Raw genomic sequence first — 18,857 nt, 5'->3', positions numbered from 1 at the left:
CGTGAAGACGCACGACTACATCAACCACGTTGATATAACGCTTCCGCGAACGGTCTACAAGGGTATGTAGACAACACTCTCCCCTCTCGTTGCTATGCATCACCATGATCCTGCGTGTGCGTAGGATTTTTTTTGAAATTACTACGTTTCCCAACACGAATATAGTCGTCCAATATATTGATCTTTACGTCTCGACCATTTCGAGACTCCTCGTCATGTCCCCGATCTCATCCGGGACTCCGAACTACCTTCGGTACATCAAATCACATAAACTCATAACAATATACTAAACGATCAAATGCTAAGCTAACGGAATGGGTCAAGTCAATCACATCATTCTCTAATGATATGATCCCGTTAATCAAATGACAACGCATGTCTATGGATAGAAAACTTAACTATCTTTGATTCAACGAGCTAGTCAAGTAGAGGCATACTAATGACACTCTGTTTGTCTATGTATTCACACATGTACTAAGTTTCCGGTTAATATAATTGTAGCATGAATAATAAACATTTATCATGATATAAGAAAATAAATAATAACTTTATTATTGCCTCTAGGGCATATTTTCTTCAAGAGCGACACTAAGCCTCGTCGTTGCCGAATCCACAACGAACAAAGGTTTCAACCGGAAGCCATACACGGAGAGGAGCATCACGACGACATCGCTCATCTCCCTCGTGTCGTGAGCTACAACAGATTCATGAAGGGGTGTCACGTGTGGTGGTGGCAAGGTCACGTGGCTGTAGGATCGGCTTTGACATTGGCGGAGACGGAGACGGGACGATACGCCATCGACGTCGAACTGGGCCGGGTAAACAGACCTTCAAATTGATAGATCGCGTGGGCTCGTATCTTAGCGATTGGGCCGGCCCAATTGGGGCGTTCTCGGTCCGTTCGTCCGCTTGCCAGAGCGCTCCTGCTGGACTAAAACCCTCGCCCCCTCCCTCAAACCCCAACCCCCCGCCGCCGGAAAACCTAGCACAGCCGCCCGCCTCCCTCCGTCTCCCGTGCCCCTCCCAACATGGACCCCGACTTCCGGTTCGACCCGGACGGCTCCGACGACGAGGCGCCGGCGGGGGCCGCCGCGCGGCGCAAGCCCGCGCAGTCGCCGTGGGAGTTCTCCACGTACGCCGAGTCCGTGGCGGCGGAGCACGCGGCGCGCCGCACCACCTCCATCGACGAGAAGATCTCCCAGGCTCTCCGGGGCCGGCGCAACCCCTCCATGCCCGATGGCTCCGAGGACGAGGAGGAGGAGGATGCTGATGACGACAGCGACGAGGAGGCGGCGGTGAAGGGGGAGAGCGGGGACGATGAGGACGAGATCGAGGAGAGCGGCGACGACGACGAAGAGATCGAGTCGAGCGGCGGGGAGGAGGACGGTGAAGTGGAAGCTGGCGAGCAAGGCGAAGGGGAAGAGGCGGGGGGAGAAGAAGAAGAAGAAGAGGCTGTGCAAGAGGAAGACGATGCGCCCGAGCAGCCGGATCCGTCTCAATTCTTTGCGTCATCGGAAGGAGCTTCTTTTAGTGCAAGGTCGTTTCTTGAGCTCAACTTATCGCGTCCACTCATTCGAGCCTGTGAAGCACTGGGCTACCAGAAGCCAACACCAATTCAGGCCGCATGCATCCCTCTGGCATTAACAGGGAGGGATATATGCGGCAGTGCCATCACAGGATCAGGGAAGACGGCTGCTTTCTCTCTGCCTGTGCTGGAGCGTCTGCTTTTCCGGCCGAAGCGCGTGCCTGCAATCAGGGTGCTTATTCTCACCCCAACCAGAGAGCTTGCTGCGCAGGTCCATAGCATGATTGAGAAATTGGCCCAGTTTACTGATATCAGGTGCTGTCTCATAGTTGGTGGGCTTCCAACCAAGGCACAGGAGGTGGCTTTAAGGTCGAATCCTGACATTGTTGTTGCCACTCCTGGGCGTATAGTGGATCATCTGCGCAACTCCCTTTCTGTCGGGCTTGAAGATCTTGCAGTTCTGATCCTTGATGAAGCTGACCGTTTGCTAGAATTGGGTTTCAGTGTTGAAATTGGTGAGCTCATTCGCATGTGTCCTAAAAGGAGGCAGACCATGCTCTTTTCTGCCACAATGACAGAGCAAATCGACGAGCTTGTGAAACTTTCTCTGAACAAGCCAGTCCGTCTTGAAGCTGATCCTTCGCTGAAACGCCCTGCAACATTGACTGAAGAGGTGGTTAGAATACGGCGATCACGTGAAGCAACTCAAGAAGCTGTTCTGCTTGCTCTCTGTTTGAAGACCTTCAAGGAAAGAGTGATCATTTTTAGTGGGACAAAGCATTCTGCTCACAGATTGAAGATACTGTTTGGTCTGTCTGGGATAAAAGCTGCTGAGCTTCATGGCAACCTTACACAGGCACAGCGGCTTGAGGCTTTAGAACAATTCAAAAAGCAAGAAGCGGACATCCTGATTGCAACTGATATTGCAGCTCGTGGTATTGACATTGTTGGTGTTAGAACTGTCATAAATTTTGCCTGCCCACGTGATGTCAAAACTTACCTTCATCGTGTTGGCCGTACTGCAAGGGCTGGCAGGGAAGGATATGCCGTGACATTTGTTACTGATGATGATAGATCCCTGTTGAAAGCTATTGCAAAGAAGGCTGGTTCTCAGCTGAAAAGCCGCATTGTTGCCGAGAAACCTGTGTCTGACTGTGCAAAATTAATTGAGCAACTGGAGCATCAAATCTCTAACATAATTCTGGAAGAAAGGGAGGAAATGGCATTGAGAAAGGCTGAAATGGAAGCTACAAAGGCAGAAAATATGATAGCTCACAGGGATGAGATATACTCACGCCCCAAGAGAACCTGGTTTGCTACTGAGAAGGAAAAGAAACTGTTGGCAAAGGCTGCTAAAGAATCCTTGGATCAAGTTAAAGGTGGCTCTGTAGTTGTTAGTGCTCAGCAAGCTGAAGATCTTTGTCTGAAGGAGAAAAGAAGAAGAGAGCGTGAGAAAAATCTACCTAGGAAGAAGCGCAGAAAGTTGGAGGCACAGCGGGAAATGCTAGAGGAGGAGAAGGAAGAGGAGGAAGCTCAGGAAAGCAAAGGAGGGAAGAAAGCAAAGAGTAGCCAATCTGTAGTTGATGTCGCTTATCGCAGGGCAAAATCAATGAAGGCGAAGGGCAAAATCGGCGTTCGAGCTAGCAAAGGAAAGAATGAGAAAGGGTCAAAACAGCCTGCTGAAAAGGGCCAGACTAGGCAAGAGGAAATGCATGAACTGTTCCAGAATGATATGAGTGAATGGAAGCAGGGCCGTTCCCTGAAGAAAAAGGACAGCTCGTTTGCAAAGAAATCTAAGAATGCCTTCAAGAGCAAATCAAGGTACAAGCGACGTAAGTAGAAGGCCTGTCAACATGTGACGGCTTATCACAACTGGGCGGGCACTGCATTCCGTTGTGACATTTTTGATAAGTTTGCCCTAAAGAATTGCCAGGGTCCTCATGTTGTTCCCTGTTTAGTGGTTCTAAGAATTTTACCCATACTATGTAATGGCATTGTTCTGAAGTTATCTTGTTGTTTCTGGTTCAGTGGTTTATTTTAGTTTCTTTCAGTTTGTTTATTATTATTATTATTTTCATTTTTTGCTTTTCCTTCTGATTTTTTTTCTGTCGTTTATTTCAGGTTTTTAAAGTTTCCTTTCAGATTTTTTCTTGTACTCCCTCCTTCCATCTATATAGGGCTTAATGCGTTTTTCAAGGCTAACTTTGACCAAATGTTAGAGCTATAATATATGACATGCAACTTACACAAAGCACACCGTTAAATTCTATTAATCTCATGTCAATAGTCAAAGGCGGTCTTAAAAAATGCATTAGGCCCTATATAGATGGAAGGAAGGAGTATCTTTCTTTCATTGTTTCTTTTCTCCTGTTAATTTCATAACACTTCGTTTGGATGTTGCATTCGGGCCTGGTATTGGGTATATTCATCTAGGCTGAATATCCTGAATACCACCGTTTGGTTGATCTTGGCATTTGGGCATGATATCGAGACCCGCCCTGAAGTGATACAGGAGGCCTCTCCTTCGCGTGCCCTAAGGAAAGCCCACCCCGCCTTCCTCCTGTCCAGCGGTCGCCCCCCCCCCCCCCCCCCCCCGACCCTCTCCCCTCTCCCGGCCATCTCCTCTTTGCTTGATCTCTCATCTTTCTCCGCTGTGCAGAACACGCGGCCGAGATGGCAGAGCAATTTTATGCTGACACAACTATATTTCCAAGCTAGGGATCTGTTCTTTGGATTGTTTTCGGCCAACCTGCAGGTTTCGCATTTTTCTTGTGTTCCTAACTCGTGTTTTGTAGTGGCTCAGATGTAAGCTTAGTGTCTTAAGCTGCCCAGCTGTAGAGCTGATGCCTTCTTTTCATTGGTTATTATTACCTGTCAATAGGTACACCTGTTTAAGTGGAACCTGAAACTTTTCTACTTACAGCACCTTATCTGCTGATGGGACTTGCTGGCAATGTTTCGTCGCAGTCTTAAATGCAGTATTTGTTAATTGTGTTGTTCTTTGTGCGCTTGTGTGCTACTGTATACTCCCGCCGTCCGGTGAAGAGTGTGCATATAAAAAATTTAGGACAAATTATGAAGTGGAGTAAAAAATACTGCAAGCCACCCTCTCCTCTTTTTAATTACCCAACCCCCAATGAGCTAAGTACATGTAGAAATTAAGAAGATTATATGTAGATTGTTATTGGTCTTGATTACCGTGTGATAAGATTATATGTAGATTGTTATTGGTCTTGATTACCGTGTGATAAGAGAGGAACATTGTTTTCTACTTTAAAGTGCATTGAGAAGATAGAAGTACACTTTTTTATGGACAAATTTTAAAGAGTGAAATGCATGATTGGTCCATAAACTCAAATTAAAAGCACACTTTAGACCACAAACTCAAAATCTGCACAGATTAGGCCACAAACTAGATTATGAGCACACTTTAGGCCAAAAAAACGTTTCGGAGGTCTGATCCTGCACACGTGGCTGCCACCTCGGCTAAGACTAGACCGCTCTGCGAGTGTTATCTTTCCCAGGGTGTTAATTGTAAAATGGACGAAACTGAAATCCCGCGCCAATCACGGCTGGACCAAGCCCTTCCTTTCTCGTACTCTTCTCTGGACGGTTTCCGTGGAGCAGGACGATCGACGGCGACCTAAGGCGGCTCAACGCCGGCAAGCCGTGGATGGCTCGGCTGCGTGAGAAAACCGATCCTCCACCCTTATATGGTATGATCTTCCTCCTCTCCTCTTCTCTTTGCTTCTGTGTTCTCTTCCATGGAATAGGGCATATGTGATCATCGACAATTGGATCTTTTCTTTGTTGTTAATCATTTTCGATGGATTGATGCCAAATTTCTGTACTGAGGTCTAGTTTGTAAGCATGGCTGCCGTTTTGTTCCTATGTGTGGTGATATAAGGGGGAAAACCTGAACCTTTACACTCAGTTTAAACTGAATATATATGTGCAAAAAAACTGAACCCTTACACTTGTTCCTATGTGTGAAAATCTGCTCCGGACAGGTGGAAGAACAAATCGTATTCAGTGCAAAAACTGAAGCTTTACACTTTGTTGTAACTGAATATATATGTGGGAAAGAACTAAACCTTTACAAATTATTCCTATGTGTGAAATCTACACTGTCTAGGTGAAAGAACAGATCATTTTCGGTGCTAAAACTGAACCTTTATACTCTGTTTTAACTGAAAAAATGAACATCTACTCATGTTCAGCGCAAAAACTGAACATATTCTCATATTTAGTGGAGAAACTGAATATATATGTGCCATATTCATTGCATGAACTGAATATAGGTGGTGATCTAAGGGGAAAAAACAGAACCTTGCACTCTGTTTGAACTGAATATATGTGCACAAAAGTAATGTATGTTTTTTGTTGAAGTGCAAAGACTGAACCTTTACTTTGTGTTATTGTGCATTGTAGGTCTCAATGATCCAGTGTTCACTATTGAGGTTCATCATGGTGGATTTTTCTGTGGTTTGGGAAGCAACAAAACATATATTGATGATAAAATTGACTTCTTTGACTTTTGTGTTGTTGAGGAATGGTCAGTACTTTATATTGTGGATTTGTTGGAGAAATTGGGATACCCCGACAGTACCAAGTACAAGGTGTACTGGTTGCTGCCTGGCCACACAATTGCTGATGGTCTTTTCTTTGTGTGCAATGATGATAACCTTCAGAAGCTCATTTCTTCAGTGCCCAGGGACAACAATATAGTTCTTTATTTGGATCAGATGTATTTGATTGACAATAGCATATGGGATGATGTGTTGATAGAAGCAAATGCTTCAGAACAGCCTAGTATCATTGTGAATCAATGCAAGCCTACAGAGCAGTTTTCAGGGCAGCCAGAGGGAGATATCACTCGCCAGATGGATGAGAAGCTAGAGAGATTGTAGAAATTTAAGAGCTTGAAGGAAGATGGTAGTGACAGTGACAGGCTTGATTCAGATGCAGACTTTTTTGACAGTGACAGGCTTGATTCAGATGCAGACTTTTTTGACAGTGACAATGATCCATTTGATGGAGATGATGATTTGTTTGCCGCCTTTGTGGATCAAGATGTGAAAGATTCAATGATCCCTGACAAAGGTAGACAGCAAGTTCAAGACAATGAGGTGAAGGACAAGGATAAGAAGGATAAAAGGAAGAGGGAAGATTCTGATGGTGAGCTTGAATTACCAGATTCTGAAGATGAGAACTTCAAGTTCAAGTTCAAGTCATTCACATCAGTGGACATGAAGGAACCCGAGTTTAAAGTTGGAATGTTCTTTTCAACTGTTGAGCAGTTGCGATAAGCAATAGATGAATATAGCATAAAAAACAGAGTGCCTGTGAAGAAGATCAGAAATACTAGAACCAGGGTTGAGGTGATATGTGTTGAAGATTGTCCCTGGTGCTTGTATGTAAGTCATGACACCAGGTCCAAGAGTTTGCTTGTCAAAAGATATATCAATGAGCACACCTGCAGCAAAGAGTGGGCTATCAAGGCAATAACGGCTCCATATATTGCCAAAAAATATCTTGAAGATATCAGAGATAATGAGACGATTGATGCACAATCATTGGGGAAAAAAGTGCAGAAGGACTTCAACTTGGCTGCTGGAAGAATGAAACTACAAAGGGCAAAAAAGAAAGCAATGACTGTTATTAGAGGTGATGAGGAGAAGCAATACAATTTGCTTTGGGATTATGCTCAGGAGATAAGGAGATCAAACCCAGGGAGCAGTGTCTTCCTAAACTTGGATGTTCATGGTTTGTTCCAGACTATGTACTTCTCCCTTGATGCTTGTAAGAGGGGGTTCTTAGAGGGCTGTAGGCCTCTACTTTTCTTTGATGGTTGCCACTTGAAAACTAGGCATGGTGGTGTGATGTTGACAGCAATAGGGATTGACCCTAATGATTGTGTTTTTCCAATTGCAATGGCTGTGGTGGATGGGGAGAACAAGAATAGCTGGAAGTGGTTCATGAACACTTTGAAGCGAGACTTGAACATCAGCAACACTGCGGCATATACCATCATGTCAGATAAGCAGAAAGGTTTGATACTTGCAGTAGAACAAGAATTTTCAGATTGTCCACATAGGTTTTGTGTAAGAAATCTGTACCAAAACTTCAACACGATTCACAAGGGGGAAGTTCTCAAGGATCAACTTTGGGCTTGCGCTAGATCTAGCAACACAGAACAGTTGGAAAGAAACATGGAGAAACTCAAGTTGTTGAGTCCAGAAGCACATGCATGGCTTGATGGGCACCCACCAGACCAATGGTGTAGAGCCTTCTTTGATTGTTTCTGCAAGAGTGACACACTAATGAATAATCATTGTGAAGTGTTCAACAAGTAAGCTACTAAACATATATGTGTTCATGTTCTTTGTGCCATTCATGTTCTTTATAGTGATCTTGTTCTTCATTACATGTGCACACAGATACATACTTGATGCTAGAGAGCTTCCTATCCTTAGTATGTGGGAGAAGATAAGGATGCAGCTTATGCACAGAATGGTTGAGTATGCAAGGATTTGTGAGAACAAATGGACTGGCAACATATGCCCCAAAATCATGGACAAACTGCAGAAGAATGTGAAATATGCAAACAATTGTTTTCCTCACAGATCTGGGCATGGAGTATACGAAGTCAAGAGCAAATCCTTCAGCTATGAGGTCAACATGCTGCAAAACAGTTGTGACTGCCGGAGATGGCAACTAACAGGCATTCCATGTTCTCATGCAGCTGCTTGCATGAGAGAGGAGAGAATAAAGCCCGAAACACAGATAGCAGCTTGTTATACAAGGGACAAGTATATGAAAACTTATGGACACACTATCTGGCCAGTTAGGGACAAAAGTTTTTGGGAAAAGACAAATGGAAGGGAAGTGGGAGCACCATTGTATAAGAAGAAAGCTGGAAGGAAAGCAAATAAAAGGAGAGAGCACCCATCAGAGAAAGAACAAGGTACAAGGCTCAGCAAGCATGGTGTGAAGATGCACTGTAGCCATTGCAGAGACCCTAACCACAAGAGGCCAGGTTGCCCTATCCTACATCCAGAACTGAAACTTCAACCACAAAGAAGAAACAATGAAGAAGATATTGATGATCCTTCTATTTTAGAGGTTAAAAAGAGCAATCGTTTTTATTCCTTAGAGCTAAATGAATTGTTATATTTAATGCAGCTAATCTTTGCTTCATTATTTTCAGCATATTGTTCCTGAAGAGGGCATTCCTGAGTTAATTCCAACACAATGCAGTGAAACTCTAGTTGACGAACTGCTAGTAGAAGAAGTACATATAATCATTTGAACAAATTGTTTAATACTCTATTTCAGTTACTACTTCCCACTAATCCTTGCTTTATTATTTTTGCAGATCACTGAGTTGGAGAATTTTCACAGTCGAAGGAAAGGTCCACTGCCTAGCAATGCTTTCGTTGAAGAGCACATAAATAATATTCCTGCTCCAAGGGCAACAACAGCAACAAGGGGAGGGATGGCCATAGCAAGGGGAAGAGGAAAGGGGAGAGGAAGGGGAAGAGGAAGAGCAACTAGCTCTGCTACAAGTACTTCTATACTTGATGATGTTGTGCCAACTACCAGAGGGAGAGCAAGAGCGAGAGGCACTACAAGGAGAGCAAGTACAAGCAGGGTCACAGGAAGTATTTCTGTAGTTAATGATGCTATAGGAGCAAGTGGTGCTGCTTCAAACATGGTAGATGATGTCCCAAGAGCAAGCACAAGAAGACCAAGAAGTGGAGGAAGAGGAGATGGTGCAGCCAGAGAGAGAGAGAGAGAGAAGTATCAAACACGGAAGATTGTACCACTTGCTCTTTGGGTCTCATTAATTAATTTCCTGGTTTTGTCATGCTTATGAAAATTGGAGATTTGGTTGTGATACTTTCTGGAACTATGAAGTTGTGATGCGAACTTGGAACCTTTCACTTTTTTTAGGGAATGGAACCTTTACTTTTGGAACTACGTAGCAGTGTCATATTTATTTCATCAAGCAAGCTTATGAGCATAATCATGTGCACTGTGATGTTATATTTCACATGAATCTGCATGTTATGTGCACTGCCATGTTTATTTCCTGAAGAATGAGGACTTTTTGAAGATTAGTTGTGATTTTCATCTCCTGAATATTGTATGACAGTGATTTTCATACCCCTAAAGATTGTACAACTGTTATTATCATTTCCTGAAACTAATGTAGTTAAAGTGTACACCAATGCAGAATATAATTCAAATGAAATAGTCACTATTGTCCAACTTTATCCTTCATTAATGTACCAGTTTACAGATACATCACACGGAGGTGCATAGAAATTGGGCATAACATCTCACTGTCCATACACCCTCTTCTTCGCACTAAGAAAAAGAACAGAAAACACAAAATTAAGATGATCCTGATGTTCTTCAGGGCACTGACTAGCTGCACTAGCATCTTCATCAAAAGCACCATTCTTCACAAGAGCAGCACCTTCAGTTTCTCTATGACATGAGCACTAGTAGTCTGCTCTTTGACATCAGTACAATAACTCTGCTCATGATTGAAAGGGGCAACTTCTCCAGGATAGACATCCTTGACATCCTTGATGGCCAGACCAATTTTACCAACACAATCCTTGTACTCCTGTTCCCATTTCCAGAAATTGCAAGGATTTTGCCAACCTAAACAACAAATATACAACGAAAGGTTCAGAATTTTGTGTAACCAAATGAAAAAATGGATCAACACCGGCGCCAGCGAGCTCTGTCGGCAGCTTGTGCGCTCATGGCACCCTTGCGGGCCAGCGACGGGCTCTGCGGAAAGGCAACGGCGAGGGCGCGAGGCTTCCTCTGTCTGAGAAGGCTTCCCACGCGCCCAATCCGTCCATCGCCATGGCTTCCGGAGCCGCGGCCGCCGCCCGCCACCTTCAGCATATGGGCCGCCGGTCCTGCCGCCATCAGCACATGGGACGCCGGTCCCGCCGACTGAAGCACATGCGCCAGTGCCGCCACCCCAATAGCCACTTCTCTTCCTTCTCCGGGGCCGACGCGCTCGACGGCGGCGACGGCTGCAGCGTGAAGAATATGTCGGGGAATTGGGGAAAATGAGTTCGTGAGAGATTTTGCAGCTGCGTCCATTTTGCGGAAAGCCCCCTTGGAAATCTGAATCTCGCAGGTGCGTTACAGACTGAGCCGAGGTGGCGGCCACGTGTGCATGACTGGGCCTTGCGAAGCGTTTTTGGCCTAAAGTGTGCTCATAATCCAGTTTATGGCCTAATCTGTGCAAATTGTGAGTTGATGGCCTAAAGTGTGCTTTTAATTTGAGTTTATGGACCAACCATGCATTTCACTCAGCCAGATGTATACTCTTCACCCGAAGGATGGAGTACATGAAAATACACCTGGCCTGAATCTTCTGCTGGTTTTCACCATCATCTTTGTTGCATTATTTTTATCTGATATATTTACATTCAGACGCTAAACTTAAAATCAAAGTCTCGTACAACTCAATTCCTCACTTTATTAATATCAAGTCTGTATTCAAATACCTAAACATCCAAACAGAAATATTGGCATTCAATCTCAATACCAATATCATGTGATATTGGTATTCGACCCAATGCAATGGCAAGGCTCCCAATGCAAAAAATCCAAACAGAGAGTAAGTATAATTATGTTAAATATATTTATGTTGAGTGTACTCAAAAAAATCATTACACCGTGGACATGTTTTAAACAAATGATACAAATTCTTTTACAATGTTTATCAATTAGAAATTTTTCCATGATTTTTTTTGAAGTCATGTTATTCTCAAAACTCTTCACGCTTTTGAAAAACATCCATGCATTTTTAGAAATGTTCACCCTATATAAAAAATGTTCATGTCATTCTTTGTTTTTCAGTTTTAAAGTAAATATTATTGTTTTATGATACAAAAAAACACATGAAAATCAGCACAGACCGAAGATAAAAATCACACAAAAACCGGATGAGTGCTTAAGGCGCCGAACTGGACCAGCCCACATAGACGCATAGTGGTTGTGCGTTTTGTCGCGTCAAATAGGACGAAAATGTTATTTCTTTCTTCTTCTTCCGAGTATAGCAGGCGCACCTCATGGCCGATCAGGTTTTTACGTAGGTCTAGTTTTTCTTTGGGGTTTTCCTGGTATTTACAGTAGGTTTTGTTTTTTATGTTCTTAGGCTACAGGTCTGAGCAATTTTCTCCTTATTTTCTGTTTTAAATATCTTTGTCTTCCTTTTTATTTTTTTCACCTTTTTGTCAAACACATGAACATTTTTTAATACGCAATGGCAATTTTTAATACCATAAACATTTATTTAATACACGGCTAACAATTTTAAATACACAATGGACATTTTTAAAAATACATGATGAACATTTTTCTAATACTTGGAGATTTGTTTTTGCAAATTTACAAGTATACAATAAACATTTCACTATATATTACAAATTTTCTTGAACAAATATACAAGGAAAAACATTAATGAAATACTATATGCATAATGAGAAATCATAGAAGGAAAGAAAAGGAAATCTTAGAAAACGTACGTACATAGCCTCTACAAACTAACCCATCGATCGCTACACATATTCGCTGACTAAGGGCTTGCACTTTTTTTTTTGAGAAATATCCAAATTAATTAGGCAAGTTCATTAGAAGTACATGATGGAAATATGTCCTAGAAACAATAATAAAATGGTCATTATTATATTTCCTAAATCATGATAAATGTTTATTATTCATGCTAGAATACAGATGAGACCTTCACTGGATGCCAAAAAAGGCTATTTGACTAGTCAACCAGGTCCATGCAGATAGAATATAGAGCTCTACGATGAACCAGTGACCGTATAATCATCACAACTCGTATTTTATAATCTTATTGAGCGTATTCTAAAGTTCAGTGACCGTATCATGCTTTGGCCTCAACTTCAGTGACCACTAGGGTATTTATCTCATTCCTATTTGGCGCCCTCAGCTCCGGTCACAATGTAACCCACAAACCGGCGAACAACCCCCCTCCGCCCTGGGCTCGGCCCGTTTACTTTTTCTTTCTTTCTTTCTTTCTTAATAACCTTCCAAAAATTGTTACGTCAGTGGGATTTGAACTATCGTCCTCTCGGTTTACTTCCGCAGACCGTAACCACAGCAAAAGCTCAATTGTTGAGCCTACCTATTCTTGTTGCCTTCTTTGTCTGTTTTCTTGTTTAGCTGTTTTTCTTTAGTATTCCTTTTCATTTTCTTTTCCATTGGATTAAATTCGTGAAATTTCCCAAAACCGTGAACATTTGTTAAATTCATAAATTTGATAAAATTTGTGAACTCTCTTCAAATTCGTGAATTGTTTTTTGCAAATCCATGAACTGTTTTTCCAAAACTGGTGAACATTTTGCAGATTCATGAATATTTCTAAAACTGATGAACCTTTTTATGTCTCCATAATTCAAATCTGTGAACCTTGTTTCAAACTCTATGACCATTTTTCTAACTGTTGAACATATTTCTCAAAATTGATGAACCTTTTTTGTTAAATCGTTGAATTTTTTTTCAAATTTGTGAACTTTATAAAAAATTTAGAGGTTTCCAAAATTCGCGAGCCTTCTTTCAAAATCAATAGACTATTTTAAAAATTCATGAACTATTTTTCAAAATCAATGAACTTTCAATTTAGAATTATTGAAGTTTTTGCAAATTGATGAAGTTTTTATCAAATCCGCAAACACTTTTCTCTGATTATTGAACTTTTTCAAATTCAGGAACTTTTCTCAAAGTCACAAGATTTTTTTAAAACGAGCATTTGAAAAAAAAAAATCATGCATTTAAAAATATTCATGAAATTAAGAAAATGTTTGTGAATTTGAATTTTTTTTTTTCACGGAATTCGAAAAAGGTCCATCATTCTAAAAAGAAACATCATTTATGTAAAACAAATCATGAATTTGGAAAAATGTCATCAATTTTGAAAAAAAACACTAAAAATGAAAAAAAAAGCATCAATTTTGAAAAAGACTTCTTCGACTCCGAGAAAATTCATGGAATTTGATATTTTGTTTTTTTTTAAGTTCATCAATTTTGAAAACAAATTGGTGCATTCTGAAAAGGAAAACAAAAGGAAAAATCGTACCTAAAGAACGGGAAAATAATATAGAATAAATAAAAAAGGAAAAAAGAAATAGAAACCAACTTGGAAGCTTCCCAAAGCCAGGACTAGCTACTTCCTACAACCCTTAGATGGGCTGGCCCGTCCCAAACGCCAAGTGTTTCGTTCTTTTTCCTTTTCCTTTTGATTTTGCGGCTATCTTTTTTTTTCATTTATCTTACTTTTCTGTTTGTTATCTCCTTTGAAATACATATTGTTTTTCTTCAAATAATGATAAAAATGTCAAAAAATATTACGTGAACATTTTTTTAAATATCATGAACATATTTTAAACATATATTGAATGTTGTTTATGCACACGGTAAACAAGTTGTAATTACATGACGATTTTTTTAAAGACACGATAAATATTTCTCAAACATATGATGAACATTTCTGGAATACATGATAAACAATTTTTCAAATGAATGTCAAACGTTTTTCTTATAAATTAAGAAAATATAATATGTTTAAAACATATTCTAGACCATTCCTAAACTTAGAGGAAAAATAAAAACGCAGAAAAAAATCAAAATATAGAGAAAAGAAGCGTGTACACGCTAACCTCCTGTATTACCCCTTTAAAATAAATGACCTCGTGTATTACTCGCAACAACCAAGGAATAGACCCACTCAAAGAGTTGTTAGTATGTTTACCTTGTGTAGTATTTAGTTATTTACCATCCTAGTTCGAACGTATCTTAAGAACAGCTAGCATGTAAAGTATGTTTGGTTGCCATCCACACTTTATGGAAATTTGCCCCAACCGTGACCCCCAATAACCAATTCCACCATCACAAAAACTGTGGCATGTCACACTCGTGGCACAAAAAGTGTGGTTAAACGTGGATGCCAACCAATCATGCCCGTACTATTGTCTTGATGGTATATCAACACTAGAGAACAAGCCTTCAATCAACATCTAAATTTTAATGTAGGATCTGGACCGAGACAACGAGAGCAAGTAGGGTGGGCCAGCAATGATAAACAATTTGTTAAATGAATGTCAAACGTTTTTCTTATATTAAGAAAATTTATTATGGTTAAAACATTTTGTAGGCCATTCCTAAAATTAGAGGAAAAAACAAAAACGCGAAAAAATCAAGAGAGACAAATGACGGGAAGAATTTGGCCCGTTTGGTTTCCTGCATTAACTGTGCGGCCCGCATCGCACGAAACTTAAAGCACGTCCAGGCCTGGCCCAGGGACAATGCATTAATCAACAGTAGCTCGCGAGCCTGGCCAGGGCGAGGCAGGGGAGGGCGACGCGCTTCTCCCCTCGTGCGAGCAGGGGAGATGGCGCGAGCTCGCCCGCGTCGCCGAAAAATCGGCGGGAGGATTTCGGCTCACCTCCCGCCGCTCCACCCCCTATTTAGCCCCTCCCTCACCGCCCCAACTCCCGCCACCATTCTTCCTCCGTTCGTGATTTCCCGCCGACGCGCATCGGCACCGACGAGCAGGTAAGCGGCGCATCTTCATCGGCCGACTGTCCACGGCGTCGGAGCTCCTTCACGGGCCGGCGTTCATCTTCCACCACCGTCCCCCCTCGTCCTCAAGCTGCAGCCATGGCCTCTGTGAGTTCAATCCCCCTTTCTCTCTGTTCCTTCTAGCTAGATCTGAGCTGTAGCTAGGGTTTGATCTAGATGCATGGTTGATTAGTGGTCTGATCTGTGAGCTGATATGGTTGGTTGCTATGCCGCGGTTACAATTTGTGGTAGGGCTAGATGTTCAAGCATGTGATAGGCTAGATTAGTAGTAGAGTTTGAAGTTGAACCTTGTGCTTGTGTTGAATCATGCTCAGATATGTGATTTGTAGCTATTGGTGGTCATGTGCTTGCTATGATAGTGATGAACCATGTACATGTATGCTTAGTATGATAGTGATGAAGCATGTGCTTGCTATGATAGTGATGAACCATGTACATGTATGCTCCTGCTTTCATGGATTGTCCGGTATGTTGTGTGCTATGCTCACTGTCAATGTGTGCTACGATTGTAGGACATGACCACGCAGACGCAAGATCTTAGTCAGGCCCTTGTCGTGTCCGACAGCCAGTTTGCTCCATCGTTTGTCGAGGACTCGCAGCCTATGGCCCAGATGGCACCTGATTCAGAGGTGTTCGAGTCTGATTCCCTCTATGTGCCAGTAGTGCTCGTTGAGCCAACTACTGTTGCTGCTGCCGCCGCCGCTGCACTCAAGCTAGCAGCAGCAAAGCCGAAGAAGGATAGTAGGTCGAACAACATGAAGTGGCAGCCGTTCATGTCCACGTTCGTGCTGAACAAGATGTGTGAGCTCATCTCTAGTGGAGTTAGGACTGACAAGGGCTTCAAGGAGGTGCACTTGAATACCGTTGCGAAGCAGGTGTTTGAGTTCTGTGGGCAAGAGGTGTCTGCCACCCAGGTGTACAACCACCTGAGGAAGTGGAGAAGTCGATGGATCCAAGTGTCCAAGCTGAGAGACTTTAGCGGCGCCTCATGGGATGAGAACACTTGCTCCATAGTTCTGGAGGCAGAGCACTACGCCGGCCATGTCGCGGTTAGCTCACAACCCTCTTCTTTTTCATACTGTCCACCATTGCCTACTCCTAATCGCAACTAACAACACTTGTGTTTCATTTTTAGGCCCACCCAAGGGACGCTGAGTTCCTCAACACACCCATCCAGAACTACAAGCAGATGCAGCACATCTTCTCCTTCGGGCTGGCAACTGGGAAGCATGCCATGGGCTCAGCCTCTTGGTTCTCCCATGCCTGACTTCCCTGGGACCCCGGACGTCGAGATCCTTGATGGCCCTAACAAGCCCGCTGTGAAGCCCTTTGACAAGCCATTTGACCCCGTTGATAGGAAGAGGAAGAGAGGAGGCCTGATGGAGGAGGAGATCAATGTCTTCTGCAGCATGACTGAGGCGGTGAAGGAGGTGTCAACATCCATCAGGGAGTGCAAGCCCATCGACGTCCACCCTGACCTGTATGGCGCTGTCATGACCCAGGGTGGCTTCAGCGACGAGGCTCTCATGGCAGCTCTCAGCCACCTGCTTGACAACAAGGCCCAGGGTGTTGGGTTCGTTGCCATGGCCGACGCTCACAGGGTGCTGTGGTTCAGGAGCTGGTTGGGCAAGCACTACTACTAGAGTAGTGCTGCCTGTGAGCGTGCATGATCCCCGACGGTGATGGTGGTGGCGACGACGACGATGACGATGACGACGTACATTTTGTGTAGCTAGGGCTTAAAAATTATTTGATGGTCTGTATATTTTGGTGAGGTGGTATATACTAACCCCTCACGGTGACGGTGAACTTGCGGTGGTAGGACGACACCCTCTTTTGGATGTGGTGGTAGGTTAACACCAAGGTAGTGCTAGGAAGAACTTGCTATGTCGTATAATCATGCATGCTTTACTTCTTCTCTTCTGCTCCATTGTTGTTTATGTGCTACTTTGCTTGCTACTTGTGTGCTCCATTGATTTGCTGCTTCAACTCTTGCTCTTGTCCATTGCTAGGGCAAGTGGTATGACGTGTTCATTGGTGAGGTTTCAGGGGTTTATAGTTCATGGGAAGAAGCCAATGCACAAGTGACATCATATAGCAACAACAACTATAGAGGGTTCAAGACTAAGCAGGCAACAGAACAAGCTTACTCCGCCTGAGTGCGAAAGCACGGAGGCAGCAGTGTCGACAGTGTCAAGGGTGGAGCTGTCAAAGTGGAAGCTGCTAAGGTGGATCGTCAGTTTGGCTTGAAGCTGAAGAACTTCATCATCTTCGCCCAGTTTGTCATCATTGCTGTGTTGTGGCGTTGGTGTGCTAAGTGTGATCATTGTGGGTAAGCTCACCAACTAGGATACAAGGTAAGCATAACATGTACGCCGTATACAACCAAACGCCGTGTTCATGTGCCGCTAGGGCCAATGCAGCCAACCAAATAAAGTACACTTGCGTATTACCTAATGCAGGGACTAGGGATGTGGGCAACCAACCAAGTTGCATATGGCGTATTAGGGCCTGTTTTTGCTCAACCGGGATGGGTTGAGAAGTGCATGCGATGCAGGAACTGTTGACAAGGGCAACCAAACACGCCCTACGTGATACACGTGACCTCCTGCATTACGAAGGATAGACCCACCTGAAAAGTTGTCGGTATGTTTACCTTGTACGTATGCTAGGAACGTATGTTAAGGACAACTTAGCATGTAGAGTATGTTTGTTTGCCATTCACACTTTGCGGCTTTTTTGCCATAAGCATGGCCTCCAATAAACCAATTTGACCATCACAAAAACCGTGGCATTGGCACAAAAGTGTAGCTGAAGGTGGAGGGTAACAAATCATGTCGGTACAATCGTCTTCTTGATGGTAAATCGTCCATGGTGTCTTGTTTCCGGGTGTGCCAAATTTGCATCCACTTCCACCCACGTGCGAATGAAATCTTGTATTATCACATGGGATAATGGCCAATTGGGCAGCGATAACGTCAGAGCTAGGCTGGACAGAGCTTTTGGAAGTCCAGATCTAATGCACCGATTCGGATACTCGAGAGTGAAGCACATCAGCACCACCGAATCTGACCATTGTTTCGTTCTGACCGAACTGAGGACACATGACAATGAGCATTACGCACGAGGAGTCAAACAGTTCCAGTACGAAGAGGTTTGGCAAACCCATGCAGATTATGACCAACTGGTACTGAAAAGCTGGCAAAAAGGGTCGGGGCAGCATGGCTTGGCGGGTATGTTACAAGCGCTCAATACCATGCAAACCTCGCTCTCAGCATGGGGAGCAAAGGAGTTTGGCAGTCTAACAACCACTATAAGAAAGCTCCGTGCCAAGTTGGATAAATTAAGGAGCAGGGCTACTGGCAGGGGTCCAACTGACGAAGAGAAGGCCACCGTCAAGAAACTAAAAGAGGTACTTCGCCGGGAGCAAATTTGGATGCGCCAGCGGTCTTGGGTACCATGGTTGCGTCACGGTGACCGCAACACCAAATTTTTCCACGCACAAGCTGCAATGCGGAAGCGTATCAATAAGATAGAGAAGCTTATGCGTGCGGATGGCTCTGTGTGTCAGACTTTGGACGAGGACAGAAACGAAGTCCAACAGTTCTTCCAAAACTTATATACGTCACAGGGTTTAAACTCTCTTGATGAACTGATCGATCTAGTACCGCCCCGCGTGAACGAGCAA

At 43.3% G+C, this 18,857-nt stretch overlaps 2 protein-coding genes and 2 pseudogenes across 2 annotated transcripts; all 4 read left to right on the top strand.

The window, feature by feature from the left end:
- Window positions 1–937: 937 nt before the first annotated feature.
- Window positions 938–3,552, top strand: LOC147972812 (DEA(D/H)-box RNA helicase family protein). The gene has a single exon (XM_087521700.1). The coding sequence runs from the start codon at window positions 1,029–1,031 to the stop codon at window positions 3,363–3,365; it is 2,337 nt and encodes a 778-aa protein (XP_087377826.1). The 5' UTR covers window positions 938–1,028; the 3' UTR covers window positions 3,366–3,552.
- Window positions 3,553–5,198: 1,646 nt separating this feature from the next.
- On the top strand, window positions 5,199–7,881 carry LOC147972811 (uncharacterized; annotated as a pseudogene).
- Window positions 7,882–7,972: 91 nt separating this feature from the next.
- LOC147972810 (uncharacterized) lies at window positions 7,973–9,510 on the top strand. The gene is made up of 2 exons (XM_087523711.1): window positions 7,973–8,650; window positions 8,736–9,510. The coding sequence occupies exons 1-2, from the start codon at window positions 8,003–8,005 to the stop codon at window positions 8,835–8,837; spliced, it is 750 nt and encodes a 249-aa protein (XP_087379837.1). The 5' UTR covers window positions 7,973–8,002; the 3' UTR covers window positions 8,838–9,510.
- Window positions 9,511–16,358: 6,848 nt separating this feature from the next.
- On the top strand, window positions 16,359–16,812 carry LOC147972809 (uncharacterized; annotated as a pseudogene).
- The last annotated feature ends 2,045 nt before the right edge of the window (window positions 16,813–18,857 follow it).

This window comes from Triticum urartu, chromosome 5A (assembly GCF_056163025.1).
Source record: "Triticum urartu cultivar PI428250 chromosome 5A, HENAU_Tu73, whole genome shotgun sequence".
NCBI lineage: Eukaryota > Viridiplantae > Streptophyta > Magnoliopsida > Poales > Poaceae > Triticum > Triticum urartu.
Note: the sequence above shows the minus strand (reverse complement) of the source record. Positions and strands in the feature narration are given on the sequence as shown.

Coding starts and splice junctions, on each gene's coding strand:
- LOC147972812 (XM_087521700.1), top strand. CDS start 1,029: ATGGACCCCGACTTCCGGTTCGACCCGGACGGCTCCGACGACGAGGCG.
- LOC147972810 (XM_087523711.1), top strand. CDS start 8,003: ATGTGGGAGAAGATAAGGATGCAGCTTATGCACAGAATGGTTGAGTAT. Junction 8,651..8,735: donor ATGATCCTTCTATTTTAGAG/GTTAAAAAGAGC, acceptor CATTATTTTCAG/CATATTGTTCCTGAAGAGGG.